Source organism: Corvus cornix, chromosome 1, assembly GCF_000738735.6.
Source record: "Corvus cornix cornix isolate S_Up_H32 chromosome 1, ASM73873v5, whole genome shotgun sequence".
In the NCBI taxonomy this organism is placed as follows: domain Eukaryota; kingdom Metazoa; phylum Chordata; class Aves; order Passeriformes; family Corvidae; genus Corvus; species Corvus cornix.
Window position 1 is genome coordinate 15137135 of NC_046332.1, and position 25480 is coordinate 15162614.

General features: G+C 40.4%; 1 protein-coding gene across 1 annotated transcript in view; it reads right to left on the minus strand.

Moving 5' to 3' along the window:
- The window catches only part of LOC104686955 (amyloid beta precursor protein), a 172991-nt gene that overhangs the window by 7179 nt on the left and 140332 nt on the right, over positions 1-25480 (minus strand). Inside the window, exons 12-15 of the mRNA XM_039550395.1 lie at positions 24677-24898; positions 17612-17665; positions 5917-6017; positions 1645-1791 (exon numbers count right to left, since the gene is read on the minus strand). Coding sequence (XP_039406329.1) covers positions 1645-1791; positions 5917-6017; positions 17612-17665; positions 24677-24898 — 524 coding nt within the window. The remainder of the gene's footprint in view (positions 1-1644; positions 1792-5916; positions 6018-17611; positions 17666-24676; positions 24899-25480) is intronic.

Consider the following 25480-nt stretch of genomic DNA (forward strand, 5'->3'; position numbering starts at 1 on the left):
AAACTGGCAAATATGTCCACATTCAATGTCTGATTTGGGACTTTGGCCTAGCAAGGTTCCTGGTTTTTTCATTCTCACTATATTCTCACCCAAAGCAGAGTCTCTGGTGGCACAACTGTTGGCAGCAGGTATCAGCTTGGTGGATTAATACTAAAATGTGCTTCAATTTTCTGCAAAATGGTCTGAAAGCTATCACATTGAAAGCTAAAGTTTGCTGTTTTCTGCCTCTTGGTCCAAAATTCTGCACAAGTTGCTACCTGTGCAAATCATCCCACACTGTTGGTGCTCTTCTGACCATGTCTCTTTGGAAGGTTTCAAACCACATGGATATGCACAGTGTGGACACAAGGATGCACAAGCACATGCTTAAGACAAAGGCTTACACAAATAATTCTTAAGACCCTTCATTATCCCAGACAGTGAAATAAATGCATCACGAAGCATGTGTGCCTCCAGCAAGACCAAAGTAAGGTTCATTTGACTCAAGGTGAAACCAACATAAACTACGGACTTGATCAAGACTTCAGTTTCAATCAAAAATGTAAAACACCAATTCTGAAAGGCGAACATATACAAGTGTCTCAAGTGCTTAATAATACAAGTGCTATCTGCAAACCAGACACTCACAGAGTAAACTAAACAGGGAGAAAAAGAGTTACATGAACCTCCTTCCACTTCTCCTAATGAAGTTTTTCTACTTACAGAGATCTTATCTTAAAACCATGAAATAGATAAAGTATTTTAAATTACTGTAAATTGACCACAAATTGCCTTGGCAGACTAAGAAGAGACAAGGATTTGTGTTGGGGTCCCTCCCCTGCCGTGTAGCCCTGGCAGAGGGGCCCTGAGGGCACAGACACGGGGTTTCCCTGCCCCTGCTCAGCCTCGTTCCCATTGGTTGGTTTGTGTTCCCTGCGCGGGCAGAAGGACCCTTGGTCCCGTGACTGGAACAGTTCCTGAGCAGAGCTCCGGCCATGCGGCTGGAGAAATAAACATCTCTCTGAAACAGCTATCAAGAATCTGTCTGTCCATATATATTTCCTTTCCACGGGACTCCTGGTTTGATATATGCGTGTTGCAGGATCCCCACTGCAACAGATTTGCATCTTGAAAATCCTATATAAGAGTCTTATACACTATTTGTTTCTCAAAACTATGAGTTTCAGATCAGCCATAAATCAAAAGCTGTTGGTGGCAACAAAAAATCTTGTTTAGAGAACAGAGAGTAATAAAATATCTGCCTAGGGAACATCCTTGCAGTGCACAGCACAAGCTACGGAAGGCCAGTCTCAAGTGTTAAAGCTAAATAAAGAAATTGGTACGTGAGTTCCCAACAGTAAAACCAGCTTTTTCCTCTTGCGCAGTATCTTCTCATTGGCTACTGTCAAATTTCTTATAAAATGAACTTTCACATTGTGAAATGATTGGTCTGGAATAGTTACAGAATAAAGTTTTGTGGTTTTATACCCACTTTAACATGGTTTACAATGTGTTTGCATTTACTAAATAAAGCAATTTGATTCAACACTGCTGGATGTAACAATGCCAACAGCCAAAAGCAGAGTTTCTTCCTTCATAAATTAGTATTTATAGAGCAGTGTGCTGACTGTGTTGCACAGGTGACACCAGTTGTGCTTTTCTTACCTCCACAACCCCATGATGAATAGATGTGTACTGCTTCTTCTTCAGCATCACCAATGTAATGACAATCACTGTTGCTATGACAACACCTCCCACCATTAGTCCAATGATGGCACCTTTATTTGAACCCACATCTTCAGCAAAGAACACCTAAAGAAAAATAAAGGAAGATGGCTAATAGAAAGCTCACTGAACATTTTACTAACATGCCCTGCTGCCACAGCAACATAAAGGCTATTGAAACATCAGTAATTAAATGGCACTTCATGTCTTCCTAATTATTCAAACCTGGATTGCTGTGCCGCAAAGCTCCGAAAGCTGGAGAGGGGCAATTTGGGAAATACCACTGTGGTATGGCAGTGCTGTGCTAAAGGGGGACTCAGCTCCATGTTTCTCAGCTTCACACAGGTCTCAGACAGTAGCTGCCTTTTTTCCCTGAGTAAGCAAGTCAAGCTAATTGCACAGTGAGTGATAGGCTTGAGTGGAGTAACCTGGGAGCACACACATTTCTTTATTTTCAGAATGCTAATCATGTGCATGGTCATAATTTACATCTGTGTGGCTTGTTTGTGGACTATGATGCATTTTTTTGATAAAAGAGTAGTGAAGGACCTGTAGGACTACAGTGAAACTTGCACACAACCAGCTGGGAGAAAATTCTCACACCAAAGGAGATGAGCCAACAAAAGCTATCACTGATTTAAGTGACCACCAAGGACTGCTTCAAGATTTTGCAGGGCAAAGAGAATGAGCTGTATCTGTGTGATGTACTTATGTGAAACCTAGGAGGTAACAGTTGTGTGAAAACCAGAGAAAATCCACTTGAATTATATGCACTGATAAGGCGAAACAGAGGACCACAAGATGCTTTACTCTGCATTTAGTAAGACTGGCTTTTATAAGCAGGAGCAGGTATGAAAAATGGGTGATTGTTTTCGCTGCCCTGGTTCTGTATTCAAAGAATACGTAGGATTATTTTACACCTGAGCATATATTACAACCCTTTTGTTGCTTGTCAACAGCAGGCTTTTAAAATTATTATCATCATCATTATCATTGTTATTTTTAACCAAAATGGGCAAAAAGAATTAGAGAATAAATTACATTCACAAAACTGTATGACTACCTCATGCTGAAAGACTAAATACTTTGACAAATATTTAACAAAAATACAGAGGGAAACAAGAAACCAGCTGAGAATTATAATGAGCTGTATAACATTTGTACTCTTTAAGAAACACAACCTTCCTCAGAAAGATATTAAAGCATGCAGTGTAAATATTTATACTGTTCCTAGTCACAAGCAAGAAATGTGTTTAAACAAAGTTAAAAATTCACTAGAAAGTACACACAATGGATAGCGTTGGCATGAGCCAATGCAAAGTAGTAATTTCTTCCATGAATTTTATCTGCCTAGAACTAAAATTCTGTTACTATACTATTTGAAGAGCACTGTGAAATGCCTCAGCTAATACACATGTACAAGAGAGGAAGGCCTTAAGCACTCCGACCCGTGAAAATCAACTTAATGTACAGTTCAAACGTGAACCTCCATAAAGGACAAAATAACTGCAATTTCAACCCAATTCAGAGGTCTGCATGTAAAATACAATGTGCAGCTGAATTCAAAGCAGTATCCTTAGGAGACTGTTTCAGGAAATTCTACCATGGCACAGAATGGAAGCACAGTTCAAAGTGTTTTCTGCTCCCTGCTTTCGAATTAACACTAAATGGAGAGGGGCATTGGACAGGACGTGGTGTGTGGCAGGGAAGCAAGGCCCTGTAAGCATCAGTCCAGTACTTGCACAGCAATACCAGAAGCCCTGCTCAGTCTCAATTGAAAAGATAACTTAGAAGACAGCTTACTAATTTTTAAGTAGTGGTTGTACCTATCAGTAAAAAGTATGGCAAAAAATGCTGTGAAAAGCTGGAAAGGTCCCATTTTAAGCATGACACAGATTACCATGTGCAGGGACTATAATGCCCTCCCCATCAGCCACCATGGTATGGGGAGCTCCCAGCACCAAATTCATTGGGATGGTATCAAACCACTTATACACTGAAGGGTGGTGCTGTGCCTATGACAACCAGTAACTACTGTACCTAGCACACATTCCTGCAAGTTCCTTCCCTTCTACACCCTGCACAGGTTTGCTCCATCGGCATGTTTAACCCATCTGAGCTAAGCACATCAGACTTTCCCAAATTAGTGCTAATGCATTTTGGATTAACTCATCAAATAGGGAATTCTCAGTTCTCGGCATCAAAGAGATGGCAGAACATCTTTTCACTGAGTGATTGCCTAGTTCAAATGCAACTTTGAGTCCCATGTTAATTTTAAACACTACTTAGCTTTAATATATTAAGGGAAAAAAGCTTTCAAGTTTAATATCAGGATATTGAAAGCTGTGGAACTGAAACCTCATCACATACCTTTAAAAAGAAGCAGAACAGGTTTATAGTCAACATTGCTGTATAGGTTCTTCATTGCTTATTAAGTGACCAAAAAAAATTTTTAGAAGATGCTTTTCTTACCTACAGTGCTTTTGGTTGATGTTGGAACCCTGGGTTTAGAGAATTTAGGTTTCTGGGATATAATGATATGTATGTGTAACAATATGGAGGATTTGGGGTGTGGATTTGTTCTTCTTTTCTCCTTCTTCTTCACAAATCTGGGTCTTCTGGTATTGGGTCAAAATTGTCCTTTTTATGTTCACAAGAAGCACAGTTCAAATGGGGAACAATATTTTGCCCCTACCTGCCCTTCCCCTGTTAATAATAATTTAACATATCTTAAGGAACAAAACACACAGATAAAGCTGTTGGGATTTTAGTTTAGTCCTAGTTTTTTTTTCTGTTAAAGGAATTTTCCCCCCCTATACATGTTGCTACAGAAACAAATGGCTGAATATTTAAGGAAAACAAAGGATCTGGCTTTTTGTTTCACCTGGGGGTGTGGGCAGTTTGGTCTCGGCATCCAGAGAGAGAGGAAGCTGTTTTTTCTACGGCTGCTTTTCTTTCTGCTGGAGAAACACCGGGATCCCAAGCCCGCCTTCCCTGCCCCACTCGGAGCCAGGCCGTGGCCGCCCTGCCCCGCCGCTGCTTTGAGCCTTCGCTACGTTGTAGCTGTGCTTGCCCTGCCTGCCTAGACCTCCGGGGGGTTCTCCGTTTGGATACATCTCATCTGCCATCCAGGATTTGCGCTCATCCCTGCCGCTCCAGCCTGCCGTTCCAGCTTGCTGTTCCCGAGGGTCCAGCCGGACACTGGGACCAGCTGCCCAGGGGTTTGTGAAGCCTTTGTTCCATCCCTTCCCGGGATCCCAGGCCACCGTTGCCGTGTGCTCCCCGAGCTCGCTCCGGAGCGCCCCCTGCAGCCGCGGGGGAACCATCGCACCTGCCCTGCTCACCGGGAGCCGCCAGCGCCCCTGCCGGCTGCGAGCGGAACTGCACCCAAGGGGAAAGGTCCTGACAGCTGAGAAGGCTGGGACTGGGTTTGTGATTGTTTGCTGTTACTGCCATAGTTACTGTTGTTTGTTTGACTGGTTATATATATAATAGTAAAGAACTGTTATTCCTATTTCCCACATCTTTGCCTAAAAGCCCCCTTGATTTCAAAATTATAATAACTTGGAGGGAAGGGGGTTGCATCTGCCATTCCAAGGGAGGCTTCTGCCTTCCTTAGCAGACACCTGTCTTTCAAACCAAGAGAAAAGCCAAACACAAACTAAAATTAAGGCCAGTGGAGAATCTCCTTTTATCCCAAGCAGGCATTCTTGTGAAAGGTTATACTCCGTGCATACACCATTACCAGCTGTGCTACCACACAGCTGGAAAGGACTCTATTCCTGAATCAGTGTCATTCTATGTCTTGCTGCACTGTGCTATGTGTCTCAAATGCTCTTTCTTTTGTTTCCTTAAACTCAGCATTTTCCTTCCTCTGTATCCCTTCTCTTTCGGTATGAGACAGATGGACTGTGGGACAAGTATTCTCCATATAAGCACATCCGGTGACATGGCAGTGCAAGGACAGGAACTGTTGGAATATCCTTTCATGTAAGGCTCAGTGACTTCCCATCCTCTTCGCTGACATTGTTCCAGGTTTACTCCCATTGAAGAGAGAACCAGAAAAATCATAATCTATTCACATGATAACTTTCTGTTGGCACTTTGAGTATCCACATCACTCAAGCAAAACATGGCCATAATTATTCACTAGTTCAAGATTGAATCAGCAACTCAAAATGCATGTGTGGAAAGCACTGTTTGTTTACTTACCAGCTTTTGATGATGAACTTCATATCCTGAGTCATGCCGGAACTCTGCATCCATCTTAACCTCAGATATCTCTTCTGTCTTAACATTGGTCAACCCAGAACCTGCATCGCACCACAAAGACAAGTCATTAAAGTCAGGTTTCAGATTTAGGAAGATTCTGCTTAACCCCATTGCTGGAGAACAGATGGCAACAGTGCCATTCATACAGAGGAGGTGTGATGCAACATGAAAGGGAACTGGGAGCAAAGTGAGGTACATCTGATGTTTCAGTCCCACTGAGGTGACACAGAATGAGCTAGTAAAATTTCTCCTCCATTAAACGATACTTAATCCACAGCAGCTATATCAGCACAGGCATCAAAGGCTTCCAGCATGAAACACTGCATGAACTAAGCTGTGAGGGACCAACAGAGGCCTCCTGAATTGGCTCACAGGCTGCAGACAGATCTGCTCTGACAGCCTCTTTAGCAATGTCAAGAAAATTTGTTGTTTAGGCCAAAATCTTCATCCTCCTAAGCTCAGGCTGCTGTGAGGAAAAAACAGAATACTCATGGTATGAGTAGAACTCCCGATATCTTATTTTCGTGTTTTCTTGCTACCTTTCCCACAAACATGCACAAGTTATTAAAATGTTTGTGAATTTACAGAATTTCTGTTTGTTTTCAGATTTCACACTACTCAGAATTAATTCTTCTTCTTCTTCTTCTTCTTCTCTTCTCTCTGAGAGATGATAACTTTCTCCCAATTAGAAACATACAGAAAAGCAAGTGAGCACAGCTTGCAACAATCATAATTGTACATAGTTTGCAGTCCTGTTCTGTTATGGTGAAGGGGAGATGCTGCACTCATCTAGCTGGAAAGAAGGCCAAAATTTCCTCCTGGAAAAGGCCTTAGGAGAATGAGCAAGACTTAACAGCAGCAAAGCAGTGAATCCTGTATGTGTCTATGAATCCTGAAGAGCTGACTCTGGCTTAGAGAGAATTCTAAGAATGAAATATGGGTATTCATGGAACTGGTTGTTTTCCTTCTCAGTATCAATGTACCCACACTTGTATTTCTTAGAGGTACAAACACTGCAGAAGAATGGTGTTTATGAGATTTTATTTCCTCCCTCTACTGAATATAATAAGAACAAACCAGTTCATATTCCGTGTTTTTATTTCAGCATTTTCTCACCCCTAACTCCTCTCTCCAAGGTTTAATTCTTAGAATCTTGTGCTGAACTTAAGTTTTGATGAAGAGGAAGAACCTCTTTTAAAATTCTTAACACTACTGACTGCTCCTGCGCTCCACTGTTTCGCTAGACTCTCAATAATAATTAAGACTTCCATGTGCCAATGAGCTCCACAGTCTAAAACAGCACTCAATCCAAGAATTATTGCCTTTGAATGTGCAATTTCTTTTTTCATTAAGTGGTGGTTTATTTTTGAATTAGGAACCAGCAAGAACAGATCTTCCCAAGATCTTCTCTGGACTGTACAGACTCTAAGGTTCTGATCTTTATTTTCATAGGAAACCATGCAAAGAAGAGAACAAGAATAATCTTCATGCTATAAAGATTTTATGGTTATTTCCTTGAAGAGTCTAACTGCCCCATAAGTTTTACCTTACTGGATTTTTTTTTTTTTTTTTTTTTTAGGAATCAAGCACTTCAACCCCTCAAATTTCTTTATTAAGTTCCTGATTTTTTATGTCATCACAGTAGAATATATTATACATCACAGTAAAAATATATTATGACATATACATGGGAGACCATTTTAAAATGCAAGAACTGTAAAGTACTTAAGGAATTGCAGTCTGAATGATATTCTGTCAATGAAATGCAGGAGGAAATGGAGCTGCAGGAAATAAAGCCCACACTGTCTCTGAAAACAGATTTAACTTTCTATCCTTGAAGCAGCTATTGCTAGTTTTCCAAATTAAGAGTAAAATTTACTCTCTTTTGTGCATCATCTCAAAGTACCCCCTACACCTGCATCAACGGGAAATGAGGAAAAGGATGTCTGAGACTGAAATATTATGCTTTATGGCTTAAATATTTTTACTAACGACTTTTGCCTATTATAGCAAAATTGTATAACAAAAGCTGCACTGAAGACCAGTGCACCTTGAATGGGCCTCCTGACTGAGGCCCTGGACTGTCAATTGATTTGAGATAAGATAAAGTGACACTACTCTCAGGTCTGGGCTTGGGGAGAAGAATACTTTCACAGGAGGATTAAGCCCAGCACCTTCAGGCGGGGAGACTATAGCCCCAGGGTTATCTGCTGCCAGGCTTGCACCAACCCCTACACCAAACGGAAGAGGAGCAAAGGTTTTCTGTGTATAGAAAAAACCCTCTGGTCAGAGGCAGTGAACACCCATCCTCCACTGTGCAGACCAACCCAGCTGCATGGCCTCCCACCCCTAGAAAGCCACATCTACGGAACATTCACATGGGGCACAGCAGAGGGGGTGTCATGGCTCATGAAAGCCCCCCCAAAGGGGTTCCCAGACCCTGCACCAGAGCTGCACATGATACTACATGATGTAACAGATCTACAGTCTTGATGGACAGTGTCCAACTGGTTCCCCTCAGGGAGGTACTTGTGTGTTTCCACCTACCCAAATGTAGATTAATCCACTGGATTCTATACATTTTGGCATGATACCCTCACCACCAAGAAGACCAGATGGAGGAGAACAAGGAAACATTGCTGGGACCCATGGAGGGGTGATATGCTTCTATTTTTCGAACACATATAAATACTATATGTTCCTTTTCCGGGTTAAGTAGAGGTGGCCCGTCCACCTTGGACAAATCAGGTAAAATTGGTCCAAATCGGGTGGTAATTGACGCGTTATGAAAGATTCCGTCCTGTCCCTACTTACCATGAGCGATGTTCTGGCTTGTGGCTGCCCTGCGTCCCTAGCCCCCGCCGAAACTTTATTGAAAATATGTTATAATATTAATCTGTGTCTCTGTCACTCTCCCTGTCTTCCCTCCCCCGACTCTCTCCCGTTTCTCTTTTCTTTTTTTTTATTTTCTCTTTTTTTTTTTCTCTTTTCTTTCCCTCTTTTACTATTAAATAAAATATATCAATATTTTGGTATCAACATCTAACCTCTTTTGGTTTTAATCGCATTTCAGGGATTATTCCAAACATCTGGGTTCATTCCATTTTATTCACGGAGAGTTAGTTCTCTTTGCTCCTCTGTGATTAGAGTGGATTGCAATGAAGGAGAACATGTATGTGCCTGCAAGGGAGCTTGACCTGTCAACCTCTCCCAACTTTCTGGTTTTAGGATTAAAAGGGCAGGGGGAAAATTACAGTAGTGGAGTAGCAGTGCAGAAGCTGGGGGGAAAGGGCTTTCCCAGGACTTGTTTCACTGCCCTTGGCTGCAGCAGCTGAAGAGGTGGCTGCTCCCAGCTGCTCTCCACTGTCCATGGCCACACTCACTGCCCCTCACAGACACCCTGGCAAAAGCATCACATGAAAATTCCTCCAAGGCAAAGGCCTGAGGAACTGCACAACTTGGCTGCTACAGCTGGCAGATCCACTGAAGCTATAAATATTGATTAGAACATATCCACACACATCTAAGATAAATCAGTGAAGAATCTGCTTGTCTTTCGTTGAGGTAACTTCTGCCTCTCGAAACTCTTAGAGGTCACTGGAAGAGTTAGGAATCACATGGGAAACATGATTGGAGTGAATCTGTATTTCCAAAAAGCTTTTGAGAAGGTCCCTGATCAAAGCTCTGACAGAAGCTAAGATGCCAAGGATTAGAAGGGAAAGTTCTACGTGACTTCCCATAACTGACTAAATGAAAGGAAATAAGGTGTAAATACACATCTATTTTTCACAATGGAAACACTTTATCAGTGGGTCCCATAAGGATCTGTGCTGTGCTGTTTCCGAAGTGATCTGGATAAGAGAGTGAATAGTGGCATGACAAAGTTTACTGACAAAAAATAAAAGAAAAAAAGAGGATAGTCAAAGTAAAACCAGCTGCAAAGAACTGCAGAAGGATCTTACAAATTCCAAGAGCACAATAAAAGGGAAATTATATTCAGTGTTGATATAATGCAAAGTGCTGCTTGTGGGTATACACAGCCCTAACTATACATATAGCTATAAAGACTCTTAATTTAGCTCCGTTCCACCCAGGACAGAGACCTTGGAGTCACTGCGAGTAACTCTGTGGGCACTTGGCTCAGTAGCTTTCAAAAAAGCAAAGAGAAAGGTAGGAGCAATTATGAGAAAATAGAGAAAACAAAACATTGTCACACCGCTGTATAAACGATGCATCCTCATTTTAAATCTGGCTATTTATTCTGGTCACTCCACCTCACACAAAGGCAGAAGAACTACAAGAGATATAATGCAGGGAGACACAGATGATCACAGGAATGGAATGGTTTCTGTATATGAAGGACTAAAATCATGAGTCTTCAGACTGGAAGAGGCAAAGGAGGTGAAACACAAGAGTGTGTGACTGCGAATGACAAGGGGAAAGTCTACAGGAAATGGTCATTCATTATTTCTTCTAAGAAATACAGGACACTAACATGTGTTACATGCAGCATACATACATAGAGCAGATTGAAAAGTAACATAAGAAAGTGTGTATATATATATATAATTCAGTACAATGCAAAATTTGACTGTGGAACTCACTGGCACAAATCATGAGGATGTTCAAAATACAAATGAAAAAATGCATAGAGGGAAGGTTCCTTCAGGATTACTGAATACAATGGTGAAAATACAGTTTTCTGTCCTGGAACCTATCAAATGCTAGCTGCCAAAAGTTCAATGGATGTGCCGGGGTATAAGGCAGAGGTGAAATCTGTACATACCCTGTTTGTACCACTGCTATAGGTAGGAAAATGGACATGAGCACTTCTGCTCTTGGGGTCTGACCACTTTTACTGAAAGCAAAGCTGCAACGGCTGAGACTGTGGGTCTTTGTCAGCTTCTGTTCAACAGTCAAATGCCACAGGCAGGAGTTACAGCAGCATTTCAGGGGCAGAACAGGTCATGTCAATGAGCACCAGAGGGTGGATAAGTTCACCAGTAGTCTCAGCTGCTGGAAAAATGCAGGCTCAGGCTTCCCTAGAGCAACATTTCTTTGATTTGGTTCCCTTTTCCTCCTCCCCTTCCAACCAAACAGCAGCATGGGAGCCATGCTTTCAGCATGTAGCAGGTTAAACCATGTTTTTTTGCCTTGAGATCAGGCATAAATTTTTTGGTTTGGGCTAAGTTACCAAGGCCCCACAAAAATGCCATGGAATCTGAACACAAGGTAGGACCTGATATTAGGAAGTTAATGATGTTAAGACTTACTGAAACTTGTTTTTGGCAACTTGCACCAGAAAAAGTTCAGAAACAGAAAAATCTTTTTTTTTTTTTAGCTGTTGCACTAACAAACCCGATAGCAACTTTTTCCTTCCTTCTACCTCCCTTACAGGTTATCAAAAAGACTTCAGCTAGGGTAAACTGCTGGTCTTCTGCAAATAACTGATTATATAGTAGGGAGAAGTATGACATTGCACTGGAATCAATTAAATACCTGGTATGAGATAAAAATATATATGGGGTTACATACACCTTTCCACAATGTTATAGAATTGAGACCTTTAAGAGATTCTCTTTATTACCAGTTCATTCACTTTACTGTCCTGGTGACCACACATTTAGTCTTGCACACTAAAATCACAGATATACTTTTCAAGGGTAGTAAATGAAGAAGGAAAAACTTCGGGTCCTTCTACAACTTTGATCAGAGGTAAGATGCAAACAGTCAAGGGATTCCTAATACCTCTTTACCCTTGCATTGAAGACAAACACATGAAGAACAGTTGTCCCTCTGACAAGAACTTTAATCCTGACCTGGGACAAAATGATCTTTTTTCACCACCAATTCTAAAATACACAACCCAAACACAAAAGCCAATATACAAGATGAAAAGTGAGAGCAACAGCCTCATTGAAAATTCACAAATAATGATAATTATTAACAGTTTTCTTCTGGATTACATACCATCTTTAGGGAGTTGCATTCCTAATAACTTCAATTTAAAAATGCTTCAATTCAGCTGGCAAATACATTAACTCACAGCTCCTCAGAAAAACTGACAAAGCTATTTTGTTATAAAAAACCATGGGGTTAAAAGCTTCTAGTGGAATTCAACAAAATGAGCTATGATGGGCTTTTTATTGATATTGCTTTTAATTAGCAATATTAACTGTTTTTATACATACATGTGTACACATGCATCTGTGCACACATACATTTCCAAACATCAAAAGATGGAGAGTATGAAACCCTTATTTATCCTTGACCTAAAGGAAAAAAAAATCATAAAGAGTGAAAATTTAGTCATATGAAATAAAAACCAAATAGCTGCCTTGGGGAACACTTTATACTCACATTGATGAGCTTCTGTGTTTGTGTAAATATATATTTATGCTTTCAGAAGACTAAAAAAAAGAGGATAGAGTGAATTCCACCAAGGATATAACTAGGTGCACATTATCTACCATACTGCTTGCAATTACTTCATCTACTGGTTACATAAACAGTTAGAAAGGTTTTGTGATATTGTTTTGCACAGATCTGAGACAGTGTTAGCTGTGCCTGAGGTTACATCTAGAGTTAAAAATTAAAACTCCAAGTGAAGCACAGTTTAAACAACTAGACCTGGGTGGTCTCTACATAGAGAAAACCAAAGTACCAGTTTGAGTGACTGCGGTACTGACTGCATTCAGGAAAACATTCAGCTCCATGTCAATGAACTGTGCTTGAGTCACAGGCAAGAACAAGAAAAGAGCTGCTGAATCAAAGCCTGTTACATGTGTGGCAAACAACTTTATCTGGGTTAAGCTTCATCTGAGATAAAAAGGGTGGAAGGGAAGGAATGCACTCCTTGAAACACCCCAGGGGTAGAGAGCTGCCTGTTCTAACCAAAAGTTCAACTATTACTTCCATATGACTCCGTGACTTTGTGCAGGTCATTTAATTTTGAAATGAAAGAAGAATGAATATTGTACACTCATAGAGATGAAAATGAAGATTATATGCTCATTTTTGTAAGGACAACTCAAATATCTTTGAGGGATATGCACATTTAAGACTGCATGGAACTAAAACTTTCTGGTCTCTCCTAAGGTGACAGTGAAATGCTGGTTTCACTTTTACTTCATGGATGACTATGGGGCTCTCAAACTGAAGAAAGCAGAAAATAAGTGCAATACAAGTGTTATCTTTTTTACAAAAGAATCTCATTGGAACAGAGTATAAAATAATTCTTTCTCAGAATACATGTGTAGAAATGAATAATCAGAACAAGTAAAATCTGGTTTGATAATCTTTCTGGTATGTCAATCCAGATGCTGTGCATATGCACCTATAATTGCATTCACAGATAGCACCTATCTCATTTATAAAATAAACCAAAACAGTCTAATGGAAAATAATCCATTAATGACTTTTATTTGGTAGCTGCAGACAGTTTGTTTAAAGCAACTGTTTAAAGACTGTTTGTTTGTGATGTTAGTATTGAACATCACAAAGACGGGAAAAAAATATGTTGGCAGTTTCTGGCAAGCAAATGAAAATAATTAAGCTGCTCTATGCCCTCACCTCATATAGACTGCAGTGTATGTGCTAATGATTCTGCAGAACAGCCATTAGGCTTACAGAGCCTCTGCAACCATGAGGAAATAAACCCCTCCGTTTTTATGTAATGTAATACAGACATGTTATGATTTATTAGCAGAAGGGCCAAAGACACAGAAGCAGCTTTATGTGCAATGTTTCCCCAAAATAATTAAATGTTTGCAAAAATGATCAACTGACAAGAATTGGAATAATACAAAAAACCACCACCAAGTCCAAACTATACTATATGGAAGAAAGTAACATACTTAATAGCATAAAATCCTTGCATTGTGAATTATGGGCATCTTGTAAGTGATGTAATTACAGCTGTGAGTGTATACTTACAGCTGCAACTCTGCAACAGATGAAAACATGCTAAGCAGCATCCCTTCTGATGTCACATTTTCTAATCTTCACTCAATTTCCACAGATCAGACCTGCTGAATTAATGTAAGTGAAACAAGCTCACTCATGAGCATCTAGAGATGTTTTTATATGTATTTTTGTGTGTGTATATGTCTCTATATGTACATGCACGCACACAAAGAAAAAGTTACTAATGAACAGATACCCAAAATTCAGTTGCAAGAAATTAAGTGTTCATCATGAAAAAGTGACTGCTGGAGCACAGGAGAGAAGGAAACACTACTGAAAAAGTTGTCATCAAGGTCATCAAGCAAAGAGGTATTTGTTTTGTCTCGGTTTGAGACAAAGTTCTTCCTGTGGAAGTTCTCAGGCTGGACTGGAGTCTTCTAACATCTAACATCTCCCTGTATAAAGCGATTTATAAATAGCAAGAAATATGTCATAAATCTGCTACAATTTTGTGCTGTATTAAAAAATAGCTCACTGATGACTACTTAGTACATCTAGATATTTTTCTTCCCTTTGACCTTTTACCATCTTGTTTACTTCCTTTTTAGTAAGGAGATGATTAGAAATGGTTTTAGGCATAATTCTTCTTTTTGTTCGCCCATTTGTGAAATAAGAAGGGGAAGGACAGTAAGTTGAGGCACTAGAGTCCTTTTCTAACACCCATGTGAATTACACAGATGTTTTATCCATACTAGAAAATGGGGCTTGTCCAGACAATATTCTTTCCCTAGGACTGATGTACATCAGATTCCAATTCAAGCTTTAACTGTAGACAGCCAAGGTGGAGCACAAGGTGGGGGTTTAGACAGCCGGCAGAAATTTCAATGGATGCTCTGAACTTGGTCCTTACTCGTAAACTTTTCTGCTCTATGGACTGGACAGCTCCTTACTTTTTCTGACTTGACTCACAGACTTCATTTCTTGAAAGAGAATGATGTGGTGAAGGAAGAAGATTCTAGGTATCACAAATACTACCACCACCTAAATACTTGTTGGACTAGATGATCCTTGAGGTCCCCTTTCAACCCAGTATTCTGTAAGTCTGTGAATCTATTCTGTACTCTGACCAAACTATCTCTCTTGTAAGAAAGTAACAAAGATGATCTGCATGATTTTGATCTGCCTGTAAGAAAAACATACTGATCATTTTAAGAATGTTGTGTGAGCAAAAAGTACTGAAAATAAAATTAAAAAGAGAAAAAAGGGCACGTGTTTGCATGTTTGTTTTAGTCCTTTCAGAGCTCATTTTCTTCAAGAAATTCAAACAGCTACAAAACATTCACTTGTTCTTATGCAGGCTTGGAGTGTTGCATCTTTTCACCCTGAAGAAGCAGGTCACTTGAGCCAAGCAAATAGAAGCACCAAGCCCATGGAAAGGGCAAACCTTTCAGGAAACCAACAAGAAGCTGGGGAATTAAAAAATTACAAGTAGCTGGATGCATTAATCTGCAGGTCTTTCATTAATACTTTTTCACTCTAGACTAATTACTATTTTTTTCATTTTTTTTTTAATAATAGCCCCAAACTGTAAAAAGAGACTATCCCAAAAGGACAGTTACTGCACGAAGCGTATTTATTTTCCTTTTTGAACCTCTAATATAGAAATTTTATTTGTAATTAGCAAGTAAAGTAAAACAGTTTTAAAGCACACATTTTCAAACTATCAGAATCCCTTTTGCACTTCACTGTTTAAATAAGCATCCATTTGCTTTCCTCTATTCCTAGTTCATGAAGATACGCAGACTGGAATAATTTCTCTGTTAAATTGAAATTTTGTCACACATAAATTGCTTTTCAAGGATGATGAAAAACCACATGGACATTTATAGACAGAATCTGTATCAGTAAGAAAAATTTTTTCTAGATCTGGAAATGGTGATTAAAGACATAGGGAAGTTAAGCACTACTTTTGCAGTTTAGCAGAACGTTGAGAAAATATTCCATGCAATTTTCATAGTGCGAAAGTTACGGCATCTACTGGAAATTTCAAGCCATAATGGTCACATGCTGAAATACTTTTTACCTGTCCTTAGTAGTCTATTGCACACATTCACCAAGATCACTCATGACTTACTTTTAGTACTATTTGTATCACCCCAACCAACAAAGTGCTCCAATACATTTAACTAAAACATATAGTTTCACTCTGAAACTAGAGTGTAGAGTGTGTTCCAGAGAAGAGACACTGAGGATTTCTGAGACGTGTGTTTACGTGTGAGGGAGCAGAAGGGAGGAAGGAATAACCTTGAGTAATAAATATGGGCCTCATAACAGAAGATTTTTCAAGATGACTGAAATTAAAATTGTAAATAATCATGGATTTTAATATTATAAGAAAATGGCTAGACTGAATTAACATTACAAAATTTGGATTAAACATATGTATGTTTCATCTGTGATACTTCTACTGCTCTTGGGAGGGAAGGTAGATAATGCAGTACTGGAGGGATTTTTCCCTGATCCCAAGATTTTTGGCATTGTAGCTCTGTACCTGTTTCAGGCTCTCTTCATGGACTGAATTAAGACTCTAAACACAAGTAAAGATGTCGGACTCCTAAAACAGTGCTAGGAGCACACTACCTGGCCAGTTCTGACACATATCCCAATTGCTGCAACATATGAGCTTATTTTACCTCCCGCTGTAGCAAATTCTGTAGTTGCTAAACATGGGTGAATTATCTGAAAGATTTAAAACCACTAGGAACATGCTGTCTGTGATGCTATCTAATGGATGTTTGGAAGACAAGATGAAGGGAAAAAGGATACAGATCAATCAGTTTAATGTGATCTGAAGAAAGAAAACACAATTATGATGTGACACTGAAATAATCTTGACCCTAAAATATATTCTCACTATGTCAAAGAGTTGGAGAGTAACCTCTTCTGAAATAAATGGCTGTTTCCTCCCAATGGAATCAACAGTTTCAGGTAATTCTGAACAAAAAACAGATGAAAAAAACCCCAAAAGCAAAAAAAAAGTTAGTATGAAAGCTGAAATATTTTTTCTTTTGGAAACTGGAACTGCATTTTAACTTTTCCAAACATTTGCAACCTAGTGATCTGCTATTATTCTGAAATCAATACAGAGACAGTGGTACATAGAGAGGAGAAACAATCACCTTGTTCTGTCCTAGAATGGAATGAATAGCTGTGTCCTCAGGCATCCTCAGGGAATCCAGAAGGATAATACTGAGTTTTAGGTATTTGGAGGTAAGTAAGGTAAGTACCACAGCAAAAAATATCAATGCCCCCTACAGTTCTGAAATTGTATGCATTAATTCTTTATTAGCCCTGCTCACTCTACATAGAGCATTCAATATTTCTATCATACATTCCCAAATTAGAACCAATGACTGTATTAAGGGGTACCAAGTTTACCATCTCCTGCACCTGCCAAAGTGTTATTACTGGAAGGGATGAGACCTTCAATACAAACCAGTTCTGGGTCTGGGACTCACTCCAGCTGCAAGCACACATACCAAATGCCCTCAATATGGACAGCAGTCACACAGGAGGAATTTGTGAGGGAACGATGCTTCCCTCATTCATGGAGTAGCATTAAATTTTATGAGAGGGGTACACCAAAGCAAAGGTAAATCATTTAAGCTCCAGCAGACCACATGCATGCCAGAAAAATACAGGTTAGGTAAAAGCCATGCAAGTCATATACCTGGTCGCGTGGTGAGTCCTCTGTCTGCAGCTGGGCGGGCATCAACGGGCTCAACTAGGCATGTGCAGAAAAGAAACAAAAAAGCAAACAAAAATAAACAAAATCCCCCAAAATTATAAAGTCAAGTGGTCTTCTCGTGGGACAGTGCAGGAGAGACATACTGCATCAACAGTTACCAAAGCAACAGCTAGAAAATATCTGCCTTCAGTTAATCCTGAAAGTAAAAGGAAGGGATAGGTATGACTTCACAAGGAAAGCTTCAGAGCTGAGGCGTCACTTTTACATCATATTCTGGTTACTGCTTCAAGTGAGAAACCATTAAGACTAAAGAATTTCTGTCAATACAACAAAATCATATTCATTACATGCAAACTTTTTCCCATTGTCTGATCAGAACTGGCAGCCAGAATGGACACGAGTTCCTGCAGCTGCTCTTTACCAATATTGACTTAAAAACCAACTGAATATCTCCTTTTTCATTTCAACTGGGATTCTTTACAGCACCAGCTATAATGTTTAAAAAAAGTAAAGCGCATTTTGAAAATACAATCATTATTTCATTCCTATATGTTCTGATTTGTGAACAGCATATTTGTCTTCCAGTTTTTGAAAGGGAAACAAAGAAGAAACACAAATTTCTATCCAACTGTGTGCCGTATCCAGTTTCACAAAACTTTTTTATTACCCTACTAAGCTTTTATCTGCTGAAACCTAAGGTTGATGGAGCTCACTGGCACTAATAAAAAAACAGGATTTGCAAAACTTAGAGCTATTTGAGTCACTGCCTACTGCCTCAGTTAAGTTCAAACATACTGGAAATGTTTATTAAAACATTCAGATTTTTACTTCTCTTTTTTAGTTGTTTCTCTGTTTTGCTCCAATTGTGTTGCCTTTTCTACCCAATCTTGGACAGTGTCAAAGAACTTAAATTCAGAAATGAAATGTTACATTGTTCCTTAGAATTCAGATTTTTTAACATATATTCTCATTTATTTGAATTTCTGGATTCAGGTATGAGCCTTTATCAGCAGTAAGTGAGCAGCAGTAACACAGGAAATCTGAGAGATCCACAGTTTTCAATCAAGAAGAACTGCTCATTGGAAAATCACACAAACCTGATGATACTATTGATTTGAGCAATGGAATTGCCGATCTTCTCAGGAAGCATGTGTCACTGGGCTTAATGTTCCTGTGGGTTTGACAAACAACCTACCATGCTTATAAGTGAGAGCCTAAGTGACTCCCATGTCCTTTGCACACAGGAGATGACTGCATGAGCTCCTGCCTCTGAAAAAAACCCCAGTAATTCAGCTTTAGAGTAGCTGCAGACTAAAAGCACATCAGCACATCTGACTCACTTGTGTCTCCAGAAAGGCAAACTTTCACAGAGCTTGCTGGTCTGGTGCTGCAGAATTCAGAGTAGCACTAGCAGACCATGCAATTGTTTTCCTTACATAGCTCTATATAAAACGCAATTTCCATCCTTAACTAAAAGCTATAGTTTTGAGTATTTTCCCATTTATGTCTTCTGCTAGGTTTTCAATATTCTCAGCACATATCCTCAGGCAGGTCAACAGTAATTTTCAGTGGCAAGGACCCAAGGGAAGAAACAACCACAAGCAAACATTATCCAAACTGCTCTTGCAGACCCCTCCTCTGTTACCCTGGCCCCCACATTCTCCCTAGAAGGCAGAGGGGTTTTATTTCTCTCCTCTTTGTAATCCTACATGGCCACAGCTATGGAGAACTGAGAGAGAAGCCTATGCATAGCAACAAAAATGGGAGTAGGTGAAGGGGATAAGGATGAAAGAGGTTTCTGTTGTAGAGTAGCATGAATCTGACCTCAGAGTAATGCAGTATTTGTGGTTAGGTGAAAGTATTACTAGTGAATAATTCTTGTAATCTGTAATTTTGGAAACACTTTACAGGGGGGAAAGGCTGAGCCACTGGCACATTTCTTAACTGACACAGAAGCAAAAAGACCTGGTCAAGGTCACAAACCAACTTCAGGGCAAAAACTGGAGGCAAATGGTAAGAGCCAAGGGTCGGTCTTCCAAAGCAGATTGTGATGCCAGGCAGCCTGGTACAAAGAAAGACTGGTTTCTGGAGAGCCCTGAGCTACCACCTTTTGAATTTCAGTAGCATTTTAAAACCTGCCTGCTCTGCCCCAGTACTGATGTATGCACAAACAGCAGTTGACTTTGAAAATCTTGTCTGTGGGTTTTCTCACTGCTTGCCCTCACTGGACCACATCATCTCAACAGTTAATGAAGAGGGAAGAAATTTAAACCTACTACAGCATTTATCAATAATCAAAACTCAAATATGTACTGTGTGTTATTACAAAAAAGGTGCATTCATTTTGATGCTTGTTGGAGGTTATTTTTCCTTTTGCTTTTCTTTCTCTTAGGGAATTTCCCTCCATTTTTGTTGCTAAGGAACAATAACTAGGCACTTAAGAGAGGCAAAAGAAGTGACCAAGCTCAGGGGAGGAGGACATCTGGCTGCACTTCTATTATCTGAGGGTATCTTTCAGAGGAGCAGAGATACCTGAGTGTTGGGCTGGAAGAAGAAGGGGCTGGGGCAACTGCTAGCTCTCTTGTTCTCAGCTGAGGAGGAGGAGGATCTGAGCTGCTGCCTTGGCAGTGGGGGGGGGGGGGGGCATGAATTCACAGCTGCCACCAGAGCCCAGCTTAGTCCTGCTTCTTCTGCTGTGTGTGAGCCTTTGCTTGTGAGAGCAGCCACTGAACTGGGACCTCATTAACAGCCGACCTCACTAAAAAAGGACTTTCACCATCTGTTGGGGTGCCTCAGGGGAAACCCTGGGATCCCCGAGCCTCTTCCCCCTACAAGGGAACCTCTCTCTCGGCCATGTTCAGGAGCTGGGTAGTCACTTCCCAGCCCCTGCCATTCCTCTGTCACTGCTCCAGGTCTTTTGCTACACTGCAGGCCCCACAACCCCTGTCTGCCAGGGGGTCCCATGGTTCCAGCTACAGCTGCCAAGTTTCTGATACATCTTGTCTACCACCCCAGGATTTTGCTCATCCCTGCCTTCCCAGCTTGCTACTCCGAGGTCCCTGCTACAGCTCCTTTTACTGTCCAGAGGGGGCACCGGGATCAGCTGCTCCACGGGTTTGTAAAGGAAACGCCTTTTCCATCTATTCCACCGGCTGTGCTGCCATTACCCACGTGCAGAGAAACGGCCGAGCTCGCGGCACAGCGCCCCCTGCAGGCGCAGGGAACCATCGCACCCGCCCTGCCCGGCTGTGAGCGGAACTGCACCGAGGGGGAAAGGGCCCGACAGCTGAGGCTGTGGTTGGGTCTCTGGTTTTGTTTGTTGTCAGAATTGTTATTTGTTTGACTTGTTATCCATATACATACTTGTAAACTACTGTTATTCCTTTTCTCATATCTTTGCCTGAAAGCCCCTTAATTTCAAAATTATAATAATTCGGAGGGAAGGGGTCATATTTTCCATTCCAAGGGAGGCTCCTGCCTTCCTTAGCGGACATCTATCTTTCAAACTGAGACAATGCTCCAGAATTATATTTCTCTTGAATATACTTCCATGTGCACAGAAATAAGACTGAAAATGCAGTGTACAAATAGACTCATCAAACTAAATTGCTACATCTTTATTTACACTGACTACTCAGGCTTCATAGAGGCCACACATTCCCACTTTTATCTAATACTTACTTCTCTTTTCAAAAATAAAAGTACATCAAAAACTGGTACGAACCAGCAGGTGTGCTATCTGATGCTCACCTATCAAGAACATTGTTGAGGGAGCAACTGGACAAATCATAAGGATAACACAGTACATTTACAGGAATCTTACTTTAGATAAATACTAGATATAGGCATTAAGGCTCCCTGTAGCCTGCAAGCTAAAGTACAAAGTGTAAACCACCAAATTATTAGTCACTGGCAAAATGCCCAGAGAGCCTGGCAGTGTCAGAGCTTCACAGATGTTGGGAGTTTGTTGGGGGTCACCTCTGAAGATGCATTTTGCATTGCTGAAATACAGTTTCCTGACATTTTTCACGGTGCCTCTGTACGGTCCTCAGAAAGTGTTTTTCTTGGTCAACCTAATTTGTGTCGCATCACGCTGGACATCCATACAGCCATGCAAGTAGTATATTACCTGTTACTTCAGATTAACTTCTGTGGACATTTCCAGGGAAACTATCTCAGGGGAAAACAAGGAAGGAAATACTTGCAGAAAACATTGAGCTATGCTAGACTTTCAAAGTCTATTTATTTTTAGACTGTTTTTCATTTATTCGTCAGTAAAAGCAATTCTAGGAAAATAAACTATTTGCACAAAACCTATCCTTTAAAACATGCAGTTTAGATTGGGAAAATTTCAAATGGAGTTATGAAACCTTAGGATTACATGGCAACACACCAATCCAATACATTATTAATATCTTTGAGTGAAACCTGGGATTAGATCATGGTCATGGAAGGAAATAGGCATGGGAATGAATAATAACAAATTTTAGGGAGGGGTTGTAGTATTTCAACTTCATCAGTTCATCAGAGGGGAAGAAAAAAAGAGGAGGAGAAAATTAGGTCAATTGTTATTAACTTATTGCTACTTCCAAACCATATTATAAGAAGACAGAAACATGTTTTTGGAAGCAACGTAGACAAAGCCGGAAGTATGACCACTATCAAAGAAGAAAACATGCACGGGAAGTGAAGACAAATGGCACAGTCAGTCCTGGGATTCTGGAACAACGAAGTGGGAGACAAACACAAAGGAAAAAACAAAGCTGTGAAATTCCCCTTTGATGCTATGGGCAAAGGTACAGAGAGGGTCTCCAAAGAAAGAAGGTATTGTAGGCATGATGACATTAAGAACATTGTGGTTTGGGTAGATGACAGAAAAGTATAACAGGAAACAAGAAGGACCTGAAGAGTCCATGACCTGAAGAGGTTTAAGTCACCAAACGATTTCCACTTCTAACTGTGCATACTTGAACAATTATAACGGTTGGCCTAACAGAACTGACTGCTGCAATAAGTTCATGACAAATATAATACAATCCTGGTATAAAAATCCAAAACTAAACCCCAGCAACTTGAAGGCATGAAAGAATAAGTGCTGCAACAAACCACATACTGCATTAAAACACACAGGACTAATAATTAAATGGTATGTTATTCCATGCAGGAGAGTTTTTGTTTCTTATTTGCTACATACATTTGAAAAGGAGAACCATGCTCAGTATAGCTGCCTGTGGGAATTCAGTGTCACTTTGAAGTACCCTTCATAATTAGATTCTGAGCTTAGACAGGTTTCTGAAGGAAAAAATATGCTTGTGTGATTAAACTATGGGTATGTCTGGGTGCACCTGTCTACCTAATAACTTCTAAACCTGGTGACTGAAATCAACATATTTTGAAAGCTAGCAGGACAGATATCAAAAATAATTAATCCCCCCCATGTTTCATGAAAGCAGGCAGCAGGTATAGAAACTGATGCCTCGGATGCCTTAGCTACGGAAAAAACTGGAGCAAGAGCTGGAACTGATAATTCCTGCAGGACAGACAGCATGAGCCAGACTGCGACCTGCTGCTGGCAGACAGCCTTGATATGTGCGCTAGGGTTAAAGCAAGCTGCAGCTCCTTCCCCCAGAAAATGAGGTTCAGCCTGCCAGCCTGTGAGCCGTTTGTGCCCCTTGTCAGTGCCTGACATGCTCCAGCCAGCTGCTCTCACTGCCTGGCATGCCACTTGGCTACAAGTGCCCTTTGGACACAGCTGGAGTCCTTGTCACCATCTCCTGCCTTCTGGTTCTTCCTGCTGGCTGGTCTGTTGAGTTTGCTCTGGCTCTGCTCTTTTACTTGGTCCCTAACTTGCAGTGCTGACTCCCTGGTACTCTGATTTTAGCCCTACTCCTGACCAGCCTCCCCTCCTCCCCTCAAATCTGCTAAACATCTGCCTCACTGACCTTTGTGCAGGTCTTTTCTTTTGCCTGATCCTAGGCTTCTCTGACTCGCTGGGACAAACTTTGATCACAAAACTATTTCTGACTCCACTGATTTCACTTGGCACCAACACCAGACCTGGCAAATCCATGTCTATGTTCCACGTTTCATCTCCCACACACCCAGTTGCTCACAGTCACTCACACACCATGCTGGAGTGAGAGTAACTGCGTAAGGATGATCTCAGAACTCATTCTGAGAGCAGGTACAGCCCAAGCCAGTGGTTTCAAAAGACTTGAGGAGGATGCTAATGTCTGTGCAGTTCAGCTACAAATCACAGATTTGCCTGAGAACACTTCTGCAGTTCCAGGCTCTGTATGTACTGTGGCTTTGCAGTATCAAACTTTCCCTGATGTGATTAACTTACCACTAGTAACAGTGCAGTTAAACTTTTAAAGGAAAACAAAGGCAAGAGGAGGAACTTAAATGACATGACCCAAGTCCTCAGGTTTCTGATTTATTGGCTCCAGTGCCTAGGTTAACTACCAATTCCAGATTCTACATGGATTATTTAAGTAGCATACAGTCACTTCAATGAAGTAGTCAATGAACAACATAAAATACTCCTCAGGAAAAACCTTTTCACTAGCCAAGTTGTATTGATGAGCATGTAGGAACATTTCTGCAGTACATTCCAGAAAATAACATCATGTGTCTGCTAGGAGTATGCTGGAACTGTAGTCATTTTCATGCCAGCAAATAAAAAGCTCTATCTTAAATAAAACACTCATTTCATCATGGCACAGATCTAACAACTTACCTATCTCCCTTTGGTCATTGTCATATATCTTACAAGACTGTTACTCATAATCTCCTAGAATTTATTATGGCTTGTCTCTGAAGGCAAGTAAACTCAACTCTGAAATTTATTGTGTGTCTAAATTACAGATTTTAGTCAGGACTTTCTGTTCCATCAGAGACACAACTGACATGGCAGACCAGTTCCAAATGTACACTTCAGAACATTTATCCCACTTACATTAAAAAAATATCAGTTTTCAGGGAACAACATGAAGAGAAACCACAAAGCTCAGTAAGTTCTGTGGCTTCTCCCCCTATTGTACTTACCCTCATTTTCAGTATTGGCTGGAACAGAATCGACTCCAAAGGGATGCCATGGCTGAAGGTCATCTAGGCTGAAATCTCCATCCACTGGAAGAAGTTCAACTGTAGTCTTTGTTTCCGTCAACGAAGGCATAAGAGCATCATTTCCATAGCTGATTCTGGGTTCGCTGATCATATTGGCCAAAACATCATCAGAGTAGTTTTGTTCTTTCTGAAGTAATTCATCTGCAAGGAAATTTCAATGCAAAAATTATCTGGAAGAGCCAGCGTATCTACAGACCTATTTTCAATGCTATTAAAGTAAGAATTCACTGTTGTGAGATTCTGTTTTCTTATGATAAATAAAAACATTACGGCTTGGAATAGTAAAAACCCGATGATAAGCACTGCCGCTAAGGCATTTTATTGAAACATCAACCAAAATTGTTCAGTACTGTTTCCTATCCACATTTCTACCACATAACAGATCACAGGTCTGTGCTATATACATTCCTTGGCTCTTCCTAACCACTTTGGAAGGAAGCACAAACAATTCTCTTCAACTCAACATGCTGCCATAAGTCAACTGGCAAGAGATCCACAGGAAGGAATGTCTTTGCAATTTCTCCTTCCTCTTAAATGGTCACTGCCAAAGCTCATCACAACTCTTAACTCCTAAATCTTCAAAGCAGTCACTCTATTAAATTTGGTTTACTATAACACATCAAATCTGAAGAAACATTTGATTTTTTAACATATATAACTTCATCATAACACTGAAGTAGTTCTTTGTTAAAAAGCAGTAATAGACATCTACAGGCAAATTAT